Source organism: Buteo buteo, chromosome 6, assembly GCF_964188355.1.
Source record: "Buteo buteo chromosome 6, bButBut1.hap1.1, whole genome shotgun sequence".
NCBI classification, from domain to species: domain Eukaryota; kingdom Metazoa; phylum Chordata; class Aves; order Accipitriformes; family Accipitridae; genus Buteo; species Buteo buteo.
The window spans coordinates 27,737,468-27,757,249 of NC_134176.1; the positions used below are offsets into that span (position 1 = coordinate 27,737,468).

The 19,782-nt window shown below is 39.5% G+C and overlaps 1 protein-coding gene across 1 annotated transcript in view; it reads right to left on the minus strand.

The window, feature by feature from the left end:
* Positions 1-1,268: 1,268 nt before the first annotated feature.
* The window catches only part of MIPOL1 (mirror-image polydactyly 1), a 195,328-nt gene continuing 176,814 nt past the window's right edge, over positions 1,269-19,782 (minus strand). Inside the window, exon 14 of the mRNA XM_075030253.1 lies at positions 1,269-6,979. Coding sequence (XP_074886354.1) covers positions 6,913-6,979 — 67 coding nt within the window. The 3' untranslated portion in view covers positions 1,269-6,912. The remainder of the gene's footprint in view (positions 6,980-19,782) is intronic.

Consider the following 19,782-nt stretch of genomic DNA (forward strand, 5'->3'; position numbering starts at 1 on the left):
CTGATATCTATATCAACTTAGACACCAGTAGCCTCATTTGTCACAGACTGATTTTTGAAAACAGTTTAACTCTTTGATCACAAAACTTGTGAAGTAGTGGCACTACATCAGTGAAAGTCAAATGCTCGTGAATGCAGTCCTGAGGCTTCAGACAATGAATCAGCATAGTACCAAAGTAGTTTTTCATTTTTGCATCTTAACCTTTTGATATTTTTTTTCTTTTATAAGTTTGGTTCTGGAATTAGTTCTGCTAATAGTTCATAAACAAATATATCAGTTTCCAACCTTTGAATTCTTCAGTAAACCATTACATTTTTCAATTTTATGTGAAATATGGTGTGCATATTCATGCGTGAGTATTAATCATTGCAAATTCGTGTAATGTATTCTGCAAGGGTTATCATAACCTTGCTTTAGCACGGCCACTGGGAAGCAGTTGTGACCAATTCTCAGGTACATTGTTGTTTTACCATATAACAATGGATCTGCTTCTATCATGTTCAGAAGCCATCCAAATAATGATGAACTTCTGTGAATGTGACACTGCATGGACCTTTAGCCCAAGGTAACCATGGAGGGAACATGCCAAACTCCTCCTGATGACAGCCTCTCAGAAAGGAGCGCGACCCTTTGCAGCTGGTGACTGGCTGGGCAACGCACCAAAGCATGCGCACAATTGTAACGGTGTGTTCCAGGACTTGCTGAACAGGGGTTCTCACAGGTTTTAGACAAAATATGGTGGTTTCAATTTATACATTCTCAACTTTGTAAGTTTCAGTACAAGTTTCAGGTTGAAACTTATGAGAAAATAAAAGCCGTTTTGTTTTTTTTTTTAAAGAAAAAATTAGACTAAACGTTGCTGCTGCCAAGGGAAAGAAAAGAAAACCAACTCCAGGTCAAAGACAGCTTTTCCTTTTCCTTGAACTACTCTATTTTTTCAGTTCAGTACACCTTTTCAACCTGTTTTCTTTATTGCCTGGCCCTGCACTCATCATCAGGGTTAGTACTCAGTCATTACAGTACATAGTATGACTAAGAGTAAAGCACTGCAGGACTTGGCCACTATTCCTGTATTTGATTAGTTTTACAACCAAGTCTTGGCTACCAACATGAAGCCCTAAATTCTGAAAACACTTCTGGCTTTGCATTTCTGATGCTTAGTTGAACAAAGTTACCAGGTAAATGTTACCTTAAAATTGATTAAGTTAATGGCAATATTTTACAATGAACAATAAAAAAACACACTCCAAACCCAACTTTTTTTGCAGGCTATTTTAATAAAGGGATTATAAAATACAAAAGAGAGAGAGACAGGTAACCTGAGATGCAATTTTGGAATGCAAACTTTTAGTTCAAATGTGCAAGCTCGAACTTAACAAATGTTTAAAATATTTGAGTTTTTCAAATGGTGCCAAAATAAACCATGTCTTTTCTAAAGACTACATATTTAGCTAGGCACTGGCAATGTAAATCTTTCAACCATTTCAAGTATTTGTTTAAAAGCCTCCCAGAACACGTGTGCTCCCAACAAAACTGAAGAATGAAATGTTTAGACCACTGAAGCTCAACAGCTGACTTATAATCAACCTAATATGAGAACACCACTTTGGTTTTTTGGACTTGTGAATACATTTTATTTACCAATGCATGAGAAGAACAAACAGAGAAAGTCCAGTTCTACAGACCTGATGTGAAACGGTACAGCGATAAGAGTCAGTACATGTAATGCTGCGATCATAGCAAGCGCAGTGTCAGAGAAACTGCCGGTCAATGATTTCATGTGCCTCACAGTTTATTCTTGCACGGGAGGAAAATCTTCTGAGGTACAATTTAAAAGAAAAAAGCCAACAAACCTAACAGCCTTCATCTGGAATTATTCTAAATGAAGAAAATAAAGGCACAGAGAAATCCTGACATTTAGCTAGCAAGTTCATTTGTGTACGTGGATTAAAGATGTTACAACTCTTAATCACCTGATAAGAATATTTATAAAGCCATTTAATTTGAAAATTAAGGTATCTTGTAAGAAGTCCTGTGAGTTGGAATAATAAATAAATAAATAAATGCGCCTATGACAACATATTGACATTACTAAACTATTTCAATATGATAGCTTATTTATAAAAGCAGTTTTAGTATTCCCCTACATTAATGATTAACTAATGAAACCTACGTTCTTGTGGATATGTTTAAAGAGGAATCAAACCAACCTCATCTACAGGATTCCACTAACAAGACTGAGCTGGCTCTGAACTTTTCAAATATCAGCAGTTTTCCCAGCACTAGTACAGAAAACCATGCCGCAAATTTTGGGCTGTGGGCTGAATGAAAAACAGTACTAAATGACTAAAGGTCCGCAGTTCTTTTCTGTTAAAGTTGATTTGTCACAATATTGTTAATTAGTGAGGGCTTAGGGAAGGCTTACTATGAATATAATTACAGTGCCGAAAAGCATTAATAACACTCTTAGCCCGAGCCAACATGACGCTATTTACATATTTTACCCTGGCATATACCAGAAATGGTTCCCAATGCATAACGTGCTGCCAGATCATCAAGAGAAACACACAAAATCTCACAGGGGAAGGACGTTTCTGAGGATCTCAGTGCTCTTCAAGACAGCAGGGACACTAATTTGACCAGTAATTACAACCGTCACCGTAAGCATTGCCTATGGTGAGCCACCTTTCATCATGAACTGCTGTTCCATCGGGAGGCAAATGAATTGCTGCTCCTGGTACATAATCTGATGCAATCTCATCCTTCTCATAAATTAGGACAGAAGAGACAATTGTATTTGTCTGCTGTATAGAATCAGGCTTCTTTTCACTTTCAGAGCTCTGTGCAGACATCAATCAGTTCTCAATGAATAAACTATATGATAAAAGCCAATTAACCCGTGTTATCATTATTGCCTATTTCTACTCGCCAGACCAGAATCCCTGCCCTTATTACGCTGAAAGGCAAAACTCAGACTGGGTTCAATGGGGCCAGAAATTCACCCGAGGGCACTAAAGGCTGGGCCTGCATTACCAGACCTGTGTGACTTTTGCTGTTCACTTCAGCTGGTGAAGAAGCGAAAGTGCTTTGGCGTTAGCCACACAGATGCTTTTGCAAACTTCCCTGAGGACCCTAGGCACCTCTTCAGGGGCTGCATACCTTTTATGACTGTCACTAAGGGATTTGCCAAAGACCACACACCAGGTTGTTAGCAAGGAAGAGTGAGAACAACCGTTTCTGAATCTTCGCCTCTCAGCACAGTAAATTTCCTAAGGTCCTTTTCAAAGAAGACAAACAATTCTAGCTGAATTTTAAAAATTAAAACCTAATTTAAGTATGATTCAAAGTAATTTATCTACAGGATGATAAAACCCCCTAACTAAAAAGCTTACTGAATTTCAGGCTACTTGGTACAAGACATAAGACAGAGTCAGGAAGTATTTTTTCACCTTAGGTACAACGTGGCAAAAGGAAGATTATGAAGCAACTAATTTTACTGAATCCAGTATTACCCACAACCAGATGTATCTGACATCAAGCCTGCTAGATGGCTTTTGCCTGGCCAATCCTACTTTCCCGAACAAAGCTAGCAGACGCAAGAGGCTGGAGGTCAAACAGTCTTGCTGTATGAAGCCTGCACTCACAAGATTATTCGCGCAGAGGCAGAAAGACATGGGGGAAGGTAAGGAGCTCTCGATACTCCTAGGGGAAGGAGGAACTTAGCACATTCATGCATGGAAAACAAGCCCTGATTTAGTAAACTTGCATTTCCAAAGTAGCAAACAAGCTTCCTCATCAAAGCTGCCAAGTAGTAAGAGGGAAGATCTTTACATCAAAAAATAAACAGTTCAAAGTTAGATTAAAACAATGGGTAAGAATAAATGTATCATTTTCACTGTGAAGGAAAGTTACCTTATTGTCCTACAGGAATCTTTGTCCCAAAGCCCATGTTGTTCAACTTAACTAAGAAATCACCTTGAAAAGGGCCTTAATTTGGAGATGGTGGTATTTCATATCACCATTTTCAGCATGGAGATGCTGATGATATTATATTACTGTGAGTAGTAAAGATGAGCTGTGAGAAGAGAGGGAACAGGAGCTCATGGTCACCAGGGAATGCATGCTAGAACAACAGATGCTATTCGGTACCCATAAATGCAAACTATGCATTCAGAAAACAGTTCCTCTGCATACACCCTATGATGAACTCTGAGCTGAATATTGTAACAGAGGAATGAGATCTAGAGTTGTTGTTATTATTACAGAAATATTAATTCCAAGAAATCAGCTGTCATAAAGCAAATCCAATGCTAAAAATCATTACAAATAGCATAGAGAATAAACCAGACATCATTATGAAAACTGTTAAAGTCACAATTTGTCTGTATCTTGAATACCTGGCACAAATCTGGTTGTATCTCAGTAAAAACACTGCAGAACTGGAAAAGAAATCGATTAGCATGACAAGACCAATTAAAAACACGAGACAGCTTCTTTACAAGAGACTAGGGGTCTTTTTGGAAAAGAGATGGTGGGAGAAGGATGCCAAATATGTAAAATTACAAGGGACATGGAAACAATATGAACAGGGAATGGTTGTTTGCTGTTTCTCTAATACAAAAACTAGGTGATAGCAAATGAATAGACTGGTTCATAACAAAGAAAAGGAAATACTTCTTCACTCAATGCATCATTAACTGCATAAGTCCTCATGACAGGAACAAGTAGATACTAAAAGTTTAAATGGATTCAAAAACAGGTCATGAAAAAATGCTGCTAAATACAAAGACACTACCTCTGTCTCAGAAAAGCCCCTAAATAACAAATTGCTGGGACACCATTTAGTAGAAAGGTCACTAGTGCTGGCCTGACTTTATACCCTTTCCTAGGTGTCTTCTACTGGTTATTGAGAAAGGCAGTCTGGGCTAGTTGGACCTTTGGTCTAGCACAGTATGGTAGTCCTTACGTTCTCATCTTTATTCCTTCCTCACCACTTCATTAGAGCAGAAATGGCTCAACAGCACTGACAGCTCAGGAGATCTTGTCTCTCACTTAGTGCACTAAAGCTCAATGAGGAGAGTAGGAAGAAGAGCAGTTGAGTCGCCCAAGCGCTGGACAGCAGCAGATGGGAGACGGTGAAGGGGCTGGGAGCTGGGGGGTGACAGTCCTCTGGTCTGGAAGCAGTAAACTTTCCTCCCACTGAATAGGTGTGGGGGAGAGACTCCAGACTCACTGGCTATCTTAGGATTGACCAAAGGTCAAAAAGCAGCGCTTCAGAAGTTTCTAGAAGTGACTTGGGTAAATTTGGCTTGGAGGAATGCTACTTGTCTCCCTGCAAGGGGTTAGGTTTGGGCAACTGAAACTAGGAGGAGCTTAGGTCTGCAGATGATGAAGGTTGAACGTGGAAGTGCTTGAAAGGAAAAACAGGCATTGAAATGTCTCCCCTATCCAAAATGAAAATTTCATTTTCTTAAGCTAGACTGCCCTATCATGACATCTGTACAAGCAAACATTAAGAGGCAAGACAGCCTAACAACATTAAACACAAAGCAGAGCAGGCAAATGGAAGCCTTAGAAGCTACACCCACCCTGCCTGAGCTGGCTGGTCCTGGGAGTGGGCTTGAAGCCCACTGTGCTCCTGAGATTCATTAATGAATTTGGGCTGCTTAGAGATTACAGGTGCCTTCTTGAGCAGGTTTATACGAGCACTGACCTGACCCTTCTGCTCACCTTTAGTCATGTGACAAAGACATACCGAATACAGGGAGATGTTTGGGTCACAAATATAACTCTAGGTCCAACTCTCCTGTATCTGTAAGGTCTATAATATCTGTGTGCCCCAGATTTTCCTCCTCACCCCTCAATTTCTCCCCTCTCTGTAGGAGTCTATCTTTCAGCCTCTGAGTTCAGTCCCAGGGCACTTCAGGAGTACACAAAGTAGAGGGTTGGCAGTCTGGCCTCAAACCCAACCTAGACGGTACTGCCACACTGCAAAGCAGTACAGTCTACAAGGGGTCTAGAAGAAGCAGGCAAAAAGTCTTGCAGGAAAGGGGTGAGGGAACCACCTTACACTGAAAAGGTGCATTTTGACTCTATAAGGTGGTTTCTGAATATTTGAGAGATTTTCCCTCATAGGAAAGGACAGAGGAGTGACTAAAAACAATACAGGAAACCTTCCCCACTGTCTGAGATACGGTACAATGTCACAAGGCTTTCATGTTGCAATTCATGAAGCTGTACCTCCAGTGAAACCTAACTGTACATTTCTTTTTAATGTATGCTGAAAATGCCGTGTACTAGCAGTAGCTATTCAGCCATTGTAGAAAGCTGTTTATGTATCCTTCCTTTAGACGTAGCCACAGTCACTAGCTGCAATTCAATGGGCTATGAGTAAAGAGAAAAAATCTCCAATACACTAGCTAGCGATATTTCTTGAATGTGAACCTACTTTATCGATTAATATATTTAACATACAAATACTGGACTGTTTGCAGTCTCACAAAATAACATAAGGGATTTAAATTTTGAAACTGCTTTGCAGGATTCTGCACCTGAAGCCTGCAGTATTTGAAAACATGATCAAGCTGTGCCTTGCAGCAGACTATAGTCTAGTAACACCGAGAGGACAGACTGTTAAAATAAGCATCTACATCATTTTTCACAGTACACAGTGCCACAATGCATCTGCTTAAAAACAAATATATGTTTGCAGTGAAACATTTCAACAAATCACAGAACTCAGCAGCAAAGTAGTTAAACATTTATGATTTGATTTTATCTCAGCTTGGAATGTCGCTGGAGTGTCCCACTTCTAACAACTGTTTGCTAAGTTAAGGCTTTAGTGTTTACACAGTGCTGAATGAAGCAGCCTGGTCACCAGATGTGAATGCTTCCTTAGACTAGAGCTTTCAATCAGATCACGGTCCTAATGGTCCCTGCTCCAACCTTCTTCCTCAGGACGTCCACCAGCCTTTCCAACCTGAGAGGGGGTAGGGGAGAGGGAGAGGAGAGAAAAAAAAAGGAAGCTAACGTTAGGAATGTTCTGGCTGAAAGAGACAGTGTTTGCACTGAACCAAGCTGTCCTGGTGGTGGTCACGCTCAGAAACAAAGCACTACTGTAAAAGACAGACATTAAGGGAGAATGCAGACCACTTACAGAAAACTTTTTAACCTACAACCCAACCCATGTGCAGTCAGTGATATATATCAACTCACTTTTCTTTTGTAGTATATGCAGTATCTGAGGTCCCCGTAAGGCATTAACACAAAACCCTGTGCAGCAATCCTGTGGCACATACACACCTCGGTGTAAGCAGGACATTCAGTTCTTGCACTTTTTAAAATATGAGTGGTCCATGGCTCTTGCTAAATGTAACACTTAGCTGTTGTTTGCCCTTAAAAAATACTCTGCCCATTACGCAACAGATACCTTTATTGTCCAGCTTATAAATTTATGCCTAAAACCCCATGTGGTTTATGTCAAAAACTTTTTCAAAATACTCAACAAGCCAACTTCCTGAGGATGTGGATGATGATATTTTGAAGGTGGCCTGTATGATTATTATGTTGACACAACTACAGAAAAATTATCAGTCTAAATAAGTAGGACAGAGAGCCACCTAATCCTCTCTTAGTTTTAAGGCACAGGCTGTAAGCATGTCCAGCATCTCACTGGCTTAATTTGTTCTTTCCCTTTGTTAAAGTATGCAGGCAAATGCAAAGGGCGAAATTTGTTCAGCGTTTTCCATTTGCCCACACTTATCTTCAGCACTCTAGTAATCATGTATTCAAGCTATTTCTTCAATTTATCTGTATTTAATGGAATCCTTCAATAAAAGCTCTCCTACAAATCAACTAACTATATAAAAGCAGACACTGTGTAGTAAAACACTTTTAGAGCCGTGTCCAGCATCTTATACACACAACTTTCATAATGGATAAAAAGAGTTGCAGGTTCAAATAGCTGTATTCACTGTTGCAAAGTTGACTATTTTTTCTTATCTGAAAAGACAGGTTTGTTTTTTTTTTTTAATATATTATACAACATGAGGAATGCAGATAGGAAATAAAAATAACACAACTTTATCAAAACTGTAAAATTCATTTTATCTCATGGATGCATTAGTACCTTCAGTGCAGGAAAACTAGTTAACACATCTTGGATTTATTGCCACAAGTCATGACTAACGCACATGGTACGTATTGAAACACTCTTGTTTTCCAGGAACCAGCAAGAACCATGAAGCTACACCTTTCATTGTACTCACCAGGTGACTTAATTCTTAAAATGAGATTAAGAATTCACCACCCTAATGTAATTATCAGACACCAGGAAATGTACGTGGAAAGTTCAGCTGGTTCTAGCTGTTCCACAGGGACGCTAAAGGAGTGAAAGCACAGGTGAAAACCTACTGCTTAGCTACTCCTCTCCCTTCTGTTTTCCAAGTCTTGCTTTTCCTTTCTAACCAGCTAGTGCATTTTTCATGGTTTTGTAACATACATCTACTGCACTTCTTCATCTTTATGGAGGCAGCACCCAGACAGTCATAATTCAGTGCAGTCTGTCCATGCAAGTATAAAGTCAGGGCTTCCACAAGTTATTTGCTCCTGAAAGTTTTCTCACAGTGGATGAATCAATGTTTTCTGGGTTCTAAGGGTTTTAACTTGGTTACTGATAGGTCATAGTTTCCCAGCCTCTTTTACTGAGAAGTTTCCCTGTTAAATCAGTTGTTAGTCCACGTGCAATTTCATAAAGCAATGGCAGATCAGTCCTTACTTTTAACAGCACGTATGTTCAGAAGCCTTGCAGCTTTCTTGGCTACTTTATTACTGGAGGTCTCTTTCTCTCTCACACTAGCACCCTCTCCAATGTGCTTCAGAGACATAAAGCACAGAAGAAATGTTTCAAACTGTCTGGACAAACAGAAGGTTTGGGCTGCAAATTGTTTTCTGTGAGACAGCAGAAAATAGTAAAATCTGAGATCATGGCTCATTTAAATCACTGTTCAGTTAAAAAGAAATACTCCGTGGCTTATACAAGTGGGGGAAGAATGACTTCAATAATTGAGGTTTCTTTTGGGGAGACATAGGTCGGAGGTCACTGCTTACACACTGTCCTGCAATTGGCCTTAGATGTGCACCACTCTGTGACCAAGCAATGACACTGCACACCACAGCAGAACAAGTTAGCGAAGAGCTGCCCATGTTTGAAGAGAAATACCACTGGGATGAAAGTAGCTGTCTTCTGTTTAACCTTGAAACTGTCAGGCTTCATTGAAAATAATGAGGCTTAACAATCATAGCTTCTGCTTTTCAAATGAATGATGACTGAAATCATCAAAATGAGGTATCCCACACCAAATACAAACCATGCAGGGCTTATTTGCCTTTTGTTTCAGTCATGTGTGGATTTGCAAATTTATTTATTCTTTATTAGAAGAAAGAAAAAAAAAAGCAGCAGGAGATTAAGAAACCATACCTTTGAAAGAGATTTAAACAATAATGTAGAAGAGAAACTGTAACAGCTATTTATAAGATAAAATAACAGAGGGCAAAATTCACCCCTACACAGACACAAGACCCAATATACCACTGAAATCCCACTTAAGCCTGCAAAATAATGCTATGGGCTGAATCAGTGGTTAATAACTCTTGATACAGGCCTCAGGGGGCTTTTCGGAACGATAATCCTGGACTCTTTGTTCACCAAGGGCCCAACTCTACCATCCTGACTCACACTAAGCAACATTTTTCTTTGTGAGTAATAAAAGGCAGCTAACAAGGCTGGTTTTGTGTCAATGAGGTATACTACCTGCAAGGGGTGAGAGTGGCAGAATTGCCCCTTGTCGATAAGGCTCTGCACCCAGCCCAGCGGGATGCTGCAGGCAGCTCCTTTTGGAGGTTGAGCATTTTAATCTGCGGTAAGCTGAAGGAATAGTCTTATACCTCAAGACCAAAGGTAACTTAAATATCTAAACAGACAAATGGGAGGTGCTGGGAACTACCCTAAAAGTCTCAGTGTTTGCAGAGTTTTATTCAAAATAGGGAAGACATTGACCTGAAGAAAGCAATGTTTATTACTTTGTGCAATCATGATATATCTGCCAGTATAATCTCACCATATTTTACTTAACTGAAAGCAGTACTGACTATGTTTGACTGTATCCTAAGACACAGATTTAACAAATGACATTTGTCTTTCTGCTTGTGAAGGAAACAGTCCTCACAGTATAAATTAGATGTGCAATATGACACTCTTCTCCTGAGATGTAAGCACAGACACTCATTGAATTTACATCTCATGAAGTAACCAAACTAGTCATTCAAGAAGAAAGTAATTAGGTTTGTATTTTAGGTCAGACAGAAGAATGGTATGGCGGGTGACTCTGCTGCAGTGCTGAAGGTCCAAACGTGCAAGGACACACAGGCACCTTTAGGAATGTTCAACAAAGCCTCTTAAGGTCTCATGCCTCATTCTCACAGATTTCAATTTCTTGCTTAGAGATTTTGGAAATCCCAGTAGGTGACCTTTGCTATTTCTTGGTACTTATATAATTCTAGAAAATCTGTCCCTTAACAAATAAATTCTCTCAGCAAATGCCACTTCAGCATTCTCTACACAATTACTGTATGTGTGCATGCAAAATGAGTACAAAATGACATATAAAATACAGGAGCAAACTATGTATTCAGATGGATAGGTACAACTTTGGTTTTATTTATACTGACTTGCACATACCCAAAGTAAAAAAGTCTTGTGTTTTTTGGAATAGATGGAGTTGCATAAACGAAAAGCACAAAGATGAGAGCTAAAAGTATTCTTCATCTACACTACCTACTTCTGTAATGCTCATCTCAGTGATTCCATGAAATGGAAAAACACCCTCCCCAGCGCCCCGCCCCCCCCCCCCCCCCAATTAGGAAAGGAACATCTGGTCCATCATTGTGAAGAGTCTTGAATTGCAGTGGCTTAACGCTTCCTCAATACAAATCTGGAATTGAGCAGGTGAATCTGTGTTTTAATAGAGGAATTAAAAGATTTCCTTGAGGGGCTTGCTGCTATGATATTACCAGTTTGAATATGTACTTTCAAAAGCGTTCCTAAGCTTTAAGAAGGTCCTTGTCTTCAGAGAAAGGCTGCCTAAACAAGAACGTTGCTAGGTGTGTCTTCCCCAAGACAAATTCTCAGCCATTCTCAACTCCTCTTCCAGTTATTTCAAACTGTGTTCTCTTACCACCTATGCATACATCTGACAAAATGCCTGTATGGAGTGTATGTTGTTATATGGAGTGTTCTTAAGTAGCTCCTGAACTGTTTGGCATTTTTTTTTGGCATCACTGCTTTGATTTTTAGCACAGCCTTACAAAGCTTTACTCCCTTGAGTATAAATCATTTTGGTTTATGAATCAGTCTCCATAAAGCAGACTTAAAATCCTTACTGACAGAGAAGTTTGTTCCAGGAGCCCAGAAGTGGGATGTATAGTTGCAAAAATGTTACCTACTGGTCTCTACTGCTGACTCTTATGCGCATTTTTGGCTTGCTCTCCTTTCATGTATTCTGCTGAAGAAGTCTAGCTCTAAACTGTAGCTTCAGATCAGTAAAAACTCTGCAACTGCATAGATCAGTACATCCTCCCACACTGCTCCATCTCTGCCCAAAGGAACTCGCCCCAAAGAAGAGCAGTGGCCTTTATCCAGAAGTTCTGAATATGACAGTTATACAGTCACAGGGTGATCTTCCGGGGCATCATGCCCCACAAATAGTCAAAATGGATACCCAACTGAAAGAAAAAGGCATCCTTCAAGTAGCCTATGTCCTAATCTGCAAAGCAATATATAGACTAGCTGAAAACAATAGCTTCTACCTGCAGATGGAGGAGTTCAGCGATAAAAACAAAACCCTCCTGGGTTTTGAAATGCTATATAAAGGCTTATAAACCTAAACTATAACCCTTGGTTATCTTTCCAGTAGATAAGATTAGGCTCGGGCTATGAAGATGGCCTTACTTGTGTGATTTCTGACTTCTTGTGGAATGTGTTTTGCTAACACTAATTCTCTTTAGAAACCAAGCATTTGAAAATATATTAGGTAAAAAAAATGCATTGGACAAAAGCATTACAAGCAGTTTAGCAGTAGAGCTCAGTGAATGACTGTTCAGTGAGTGGTCATATAAACAAATTCACTTAATTTCGTCTCAGAATAAAAAAACTCCTTTCCTTTCCCTCTCCTTTCCTTCAGTCTTCCTCTTGGATATATTTCATCAAAACCTAAATGGACTGCTTGTTTTCAGGCATTTTCTCTAAAAGTCAAGGAAACAAATGACACAGAGAAGAGAGGCTGCTGTGATACTAGTCTTGCCCAGAAACCAGTCACTTGGATAGGATCATTTACTCAAGAGGCTGGAGGAAACTGGTTCAGCTCTATTATCTGTACGAGGGAAGTGGACCCCAGCTGCTTCCCTCTCGAGGGAGTAGCACTGTGCTAACACTGGCTGCTGGAGTGGCTTGTTCTCAGTATCAAATGTTGAGGCTGCTCCGATTGAATAAAATGCTTAAATATTCACTGGATCAAAGCGTGGAATGTAAGGGTATGACCTCGCAGTGAGTGGCCTATCTACCATGCTACAGAGGCATCGCCCTCTTACCTCTGGGTGGTTCAGTGAATCTTTAATTGTTCTCACTCCTTAATTCAGGTATTATTTTTGCCCCCTCAAAAGTCTGCCTTTTGAACAATAATAATTTTTGATTGACTCACTAAAAAAACATTGCTGGTTGCATTTAATGGTCATATACACCAGTCTGTAACAATTCCTTCATAAATCATCACAGTGGTAAAGACTTCATGTGATTCAGATGTACCAGGCTGCCTCTCTCTGCTTAACAAAGTTCCCTCTGCATCTTTTGGATTGGAGACTGGGCGTCTTTCTAAATGACACGCTGGAGTTCAGCAGTGGTTTTGAACCTGATGCAGGAACTGCTGAGTAAAATTCGGTGCCTGGTGTTAGACAGGTGGCTGGACTGACTGGTATTAATGGTCCTTTCTGGTCTTAAAACACAAGACTTAGAGACTGATTTAGCAGCATCAGCGAGCTCTAAACCGTGGTAGACCACAGTGTTGAATCTAATCACTCCAGGCACTGCTGCCAATTCCTGCCTGCCCAACACTGTTTGTAATGTCACTCCAAAAAGTATGTTCCATTAAACTTACAGGCCTTAAATTTGGCAGGGCAAACCATTCTGCCTCTGAAAAGCACTGTCACAAAACAAGCATTCCTATTAAATCCCTTTCAGCGTCTTCTCAACCCAAAAGAGTAATTCTGTATATGATTAAACTTAGAAGTAAATACAGCCAGTTGGGCTCCTGACAGCAGACATATTTCAAAATAAACCTGGCTTACACAGGCCTTGGCTAAAATATTAAGCCTTTATCTGTGGTCCACAATAACTAATCTTGTCAAATTGTTTGCTCTCTACCTTCTGTTTGGAAGATTATGAGCTAGCTCACCATTACTATTCACCTTGTGCCATCACTAGCAGCAGGAAAAGTGAGTGGTAAACACAGTTGGTCTATTTTGATGGCATTTCACCTGACTTTGCATTGATGTAGATTGCTAAACAGTACAGGATAATACAAAATCAGGACTTTCCATCTATGCTGGATTTAATGCCACCTTGCGAAAGGTATCGCTCCTTTGCTTTCGAATGCTTTCTCAGGACAGCTGACACTGATTGCCTAAAATAAACTAGCTTACGAGAAAGAAAAATAAACCCTGAAACAACTATGCTATAATCTCATCTGTATTTCAGTACATTGAGATCTACAACATGCTTATCGTACAGACCAGGCTCTTACTATTGGATGGACCATTTACATCTGAGCATGGCTGGTATTAAAGACTCAAAAAATTAACAACTGAGACAGAGGATACGTTGGCATATTTAAGGCCAAATGATACTCATTAGATTATTTAATCAGATCACAGAATTTCACCTAATTACTCCAGCTTGAGTCCAACAGTTTATATGCCAATTTTATGCAAAGTTTACTACTTCTGTTTGTGCAGGAAAAACCTTTTCTATACCTCCTTCCATAAGCTTGAATTACTTTTAGCACTGACACTTACTGTTTCCATGCATTTGGTGTCACAGCTGGTCTCTTTTTTTAGGAGAAATCTTGACATCGAAGCCTACTCCTTACGGTGACAGCATTTACACAAAGTTTGTGCTGATATGAATAGGCAAGGATCTCCTGGATTTTCTTGCCAAATACTTCCTGGAAGTGTCTGTCATCTGCTTAGGAAAAGCTAGCAGTTTTACCCTATGCTAATATATCTTCCCCATAAAAAGTGTTCTGCCATAGTATGTATTCATTTGAAGTGGGAAAAATATTATTTCTATCAACTCCTGATGAACACTAGTCCTGCCCTTTGGTAATGACATTTGGTATCATCAGAGTGCCACAAATCAATCACAGGTAAGCTTATTCTGTCTCTGAACTGTTTCCCACCTTCTTCTTGAGAGCAATACAATCTCAGAAAAGTGAATACTCTGCTTTGAATGCTCACAACATGGAGGGATGGTCAGAACTTTTAAATAAAGTGTTTAAAAGGCAGACATCAGGTCTGTTTTGCATTATGAGTATTATGTGGCAAAACAGCATACAGAGAAGTGAAATGACTTGCTGAAGCTCAACCAACCAAGAAGACTGAAAAGCCCCACATGTTTAATTTTATGTGGTCTTGAGCTGAACTGGGTTCCTCATGTGCACAAAAAAAGAAGTATCCTGCAGAATTAGAGCCTAAAATGGCTGGATACAGAGCCCTTCTCTCTCAGCTTCTCAATCTGTGCTCTGAACCATGTCAGCTGGTAACAACTAGCCAGTTTTCTTATTCTATATCCAGCTGAAACGTATTTCAGGAGACGGGAAAAGAACCTATTTTTTAGAGGATTTTGGTGTGTTCTAAATCCTTCTTCAGGAATATTTAAAAGAAATGTCAAAAATCAATTATCTAAAATAGTATTTCAAATCTGCTCAAAACAAACAGTTAGATAGGATTCCTCATAGGAAAAATATTCAGGATGCAGGACCAGCAGATTGATACACATTTATGGATCTGTAGAGAATGGGGTTACTAAGAGACTCTAACTTTAGAAGTATCTGTCTGAAACCACCACGTTACACCTTTCTGCATGTTTCAAACAAGCCTTACTTGTAAGACCAGGTCTGAACCTCTCAGCTGCCTATTCCAAGCCAGTCTCACCTCTTTTGGGCATGTTCTGGTCGAGTCCTGTTTGCAATGAGTTTGTAAAATTGCAAATACGGATGTACTACTCAGGCTGTTTCCCAAGTACATCCCATCAAAGCACAACTTTGGCAGACTCCTCTTGATATCATAAACAATAAAGACAACATGAGCTTTTTTTCTTGATTCCACAAATATTTTACAAAACCTGATGCAGACTTGCTGGCTCTAGGCAGCTCTCAGTTACGTTCCACCTCCCTGAGGTGGTTCCACCCTCGTGACCAAAAGTAATCTGGAGCTTGTGGAGAGAAAATTCCTTCCTATATACCATCATCAAATCCCTCCACTTTACATTAAAATAATTGTTTTTTACACAGGTTTGATGTATTTCAATAGATTTGCCTTCCTGGCATAATTGATGTGATACTGCCGAAGCTAGAACAACTTTTACATCACTGAGAGATCAAGTAACAAGGGAAATGGGTTTGGATATAAAAGGAAAGCATTTAATTAAGCTCCCACTTGTGATAAATCCTTTGTAACGGGCTCAGACTGGTAGGTGAACTCCCCACCCTTCCTGTGAAATCCAGTGGTGCCCACAGACTTCTGATTTCAGGGCAACTCACACTTAGTCATACTTCTGAAAAGTATTTCCAGAAAAAATAAGAGCAGTCTTCCCTCAGTAGTGGACTAACAGAACATCCATGGATGAAACATCCTCTCCACTTCTTAACGTTTGCAATATATTATAGACAGATGTTAGCAACACGAAGCTTGTCTATTATGATGTTGCGATAGGGTCCCCTATGCAGGGATAAAACCAGAAGAGATGCCTAACTGCTCATTTATACACAAAAAAGTGTTTTTAAAATACCAGTTGAGACTTAGCATCACAGACCAAAGTGCATTCTACACATGCGTAGTGCTCCTTAAGAAACTACATAGGTTTTTTACTAAATTGTCAGCCATTTCAGGGCATTAAGGTAAAAACAAGCCTTCCCACTTCTAAGCTTCAGGAACTTCTCTCCAGTAGCCGGCAGACAGGCAGTCTCCAATTGTCTCCTGCACCATTCTAGCCAGACATGTTCACATGAGATTTTTTTTCACTGGCCTTCTGGGCCTATTTTGCTCCATGTTCCTGCCATCCAACTGGGAATGAGCTTCTCCTCCTGCTCTTGGGAGGTGAGCAAATTCCCAAGCAAGGCTGACTCAGGAGAGAAGCAGTGGACCTTCAGCTCATTTTGAGGATGGTTTTAATTCTTCTGAACTGGTGAGCTTGCAGACTCAGGCCTTGGTGGCAATTCTGCCTGGAGGTGACATGAATGGGACTGATTGTAGGAGAAAAACTTTTTAATTTCTGCTGATGAAAGCACAAAAATTTGGCTTTACATCAACAGTCACTAAATTCTTCAAAAGCACAGAGTAAAATATTTTCCTCAGTGTTTAAAATTGGAGATCTGTGAAACATCTTTTGTATTGAGTTCACCTCCTAGATATCCCTTTTGTCAGATGTAGGTGTGCATCTGTTACATCCTTCATATAATTTGTGATTATCTTATCCAAGACTGAGGTGATAGAAATGGATATATTATGAGGCACAGATTGAAGTGCTAAATACAGCAATTTTATTATACACATCTCCAATACCTGCAGTGTCTTCCATTCAAAGGCTGAATTCTGACACTTTCTATGAGCAAAAATTCCGTAATCTGAAGCTGAAATGATAAAATTTGGTCCAAAAGATTTATGCCTTCCAACAACTCAGTGGTTAGATCTATATCCTTATACCCACATCACATACAGCAAAAATGTAGTATAGGAAAGCTGAGCAACTTGTCAATAAAACAGCAGTGGCAATGATGGTGTTAAAGCTGGTTTTAGCTCTCATACTTACAAATACAATTGATGCTGTCTTTCTACAAAATCTTGTTAAAAAAATTAAAAGTCTTATGGGAAAACCTGGCTATTAATTAATGACTCAGTATTAGATTAGAAACACGGACTGTAATTTTTTCCTCGGAGAACTAGCCCCTGCTTCAGTAAAGGTACACTTAATTTTAAGCAGTGGAAAACTTTAAATGATTTTAAGTTTGCTTAAAATTAAATACCTTGCTGGCCTAGTCAGTTATTTCTATTTGTTGCCATAAAGAACTGTTCCAGCAATTCTCTAAAAGATTATACGTAATTCAGAAGCTTCAGAAAGTCTGGGCTTTCTTTCTGAGCTTCTGCACATACATTTACAGTCTTCAATCTTTTGCATATGTTAAGAAACAGTATGAGTATTAACAGAAAGAACCGCAAATTTATTTTTATTCCTTCAGCCAAGCCACAAATAAATGACTCTTGCAAACAACCCAAATACTATTTAGTAACGGCAATGTAAATGCCATGGACTTATTTTATTTGGATATAAAATATTAAAGTAAATGATTATTTGCTGTAACACTCGTTTTATCATCTTGGAAAAAAAAGCAAGTCTGAGAAAAAGTTTTTTGCTGTTCCTCAAGGATCACTCAATCTGCTGTTCAAAGTTATTTAATAATTTGTCATAGAATGGTTAACTATAAGCTTACAAATACTGTGTCAGCATGCTTCTTCCTATTGGGCAAACAACTTCAAAATCTAATTTGTTTGTGTTATTGGTCTTACTAAATATTAGTCTTTGCAAGTCTGGTTTACACCATTGATGTTAACTATGCCAACATTCTGATTTTGTTCTGAAGTATTCCACAACAAGCTGATATTATACAATACAAGCCCAAGAGCTAGCTGATCCAGTTTACTGAGTATACTTAGTGTATTTTGCTACTGATAAATCAATAAAACCATGTTGTAATCTACAAACTTCCATCTCTGTGAAGCAGCTATAAGCAAACTGTAAATGAACACACAGGTCAAAAACTGGGATGCTGTGATTATGTTGACTCTGAAAACATTTGACTTTCATAGAATACATTTTACTGTTTGAGAGAACGAACTTTCAGCACTGCTTATATTTTCGTGAAAGGCTGAGATGATAAATATTCAAATGACGATAAATATTTGTGTTTATATTGTAACTACCCATACTTTAAGAAAACAATATCTGCACTGCAATCCACAATTTACAGAGGTTAAGTAAATGTAAACCATAACTACACAAAGAAAATAAATACTTGACTAAGACGGTATGCTCAGTTTTGCATTCTTCATCCATGTGAAACTCCCTGCAGTCACTGGATATTTCAGATGTGTAAGGAATGCAGGAAAGGCTTATCTGTCATTCCCTTTGGTTGGGATTTATTGTCTTCATTCTGTTACGTACACCACTGAATGTAATCCTGGCATTGATCATAAACCATCAGATGCTAAAGGCCTCCCTATAATTCATGACACCCAAAATATCCATGAGAAGGATATGCCCTAATCTGCTCTGGCAATATCACACATTATAACTGTATGAGACTGTTGGTACTGATATCACAAACTGCTCTATTAAGGGCCATCTTCAAATGAAAAGGAGACTTCAGAAGATATTATGAATCATTAGTACTACAAAGGCTCTCAGCTGCAGTAATTCTGAACATCACCAAATTTGTTGTTCAGGACTCTGGTATTGAGAATGGGATCTGCAGCTCCACAGGTGCTCTGGACCGGCACATTCCTGCTCCAGACTGCACAGAGAGCATAGCAACACCTTAGCATGGGATTTGCAACAACTAGTGTAAGAAGAAGGGTGCTCCTAAACCAGCCAAATAGGAGGTTTTGTTTTTTTTTTTCCTTTTTTAAATCTCAGCCCCTTGCTTTAAGTGTCTTGCTCCAAGCTGTCCAGAGGTCCTCAAGCTGCCCTTCTCTAAAACTAACCTGAGGCCACTTGTTTCTTTTAAGATGACAAAGATAACGGCAATGCTACCACTCCTCCTTTTTAAAACAAGTATAACAAATTGTTCTGACTCTCAGCTAGAGCATTCAGCCAAGCTAAGGAAAACTTGGTTTTAATCCACATCTGTCACTTCTCAGGAGAGCAGTACACTCCAGGGCTGAAGAGTCTTCTCTACTTGTCTTTCTGAAGCTATGAATTTCTACAGAAGAAACATCTGAAATGTTATTAAACAGTGATTCTGTGGGTGGTGATGGAGGGCACTCACCTGGAAAATGGGAGATGGGTGTTCTGATACTGGCTCTGTATTTATGTTCAACAGGCATTGGATAAAACTGAGAAAAGCCCTAAAGGAAAGTGTCAGAACCAGGTCTCTGTTCTTGGAGGTGAGTAGCCTACTCACTGCTCTCTGATCTGAGAAGCCTGCATTATTTTCTGCTGTGTGGTACTCCTTCAAGGCAAGGAATACAGAGCATCCAGACCAAGCCTGCATGGCTAAAACATCCCTCTGAGGTACAAGAGATATGAACCAGGATCTCCTCGGATGGAGAAGGAAACTCAGCTCTATTCCGTCTCGCCCCAGAGGAGTACCCCTGCTCCCAAACAACCACTTAGAAAATGGGTGGGGGTGCACAGATGCCGAGGAAGTTTTTGAAAAAAAAAAATGTCTGAGGTCATGC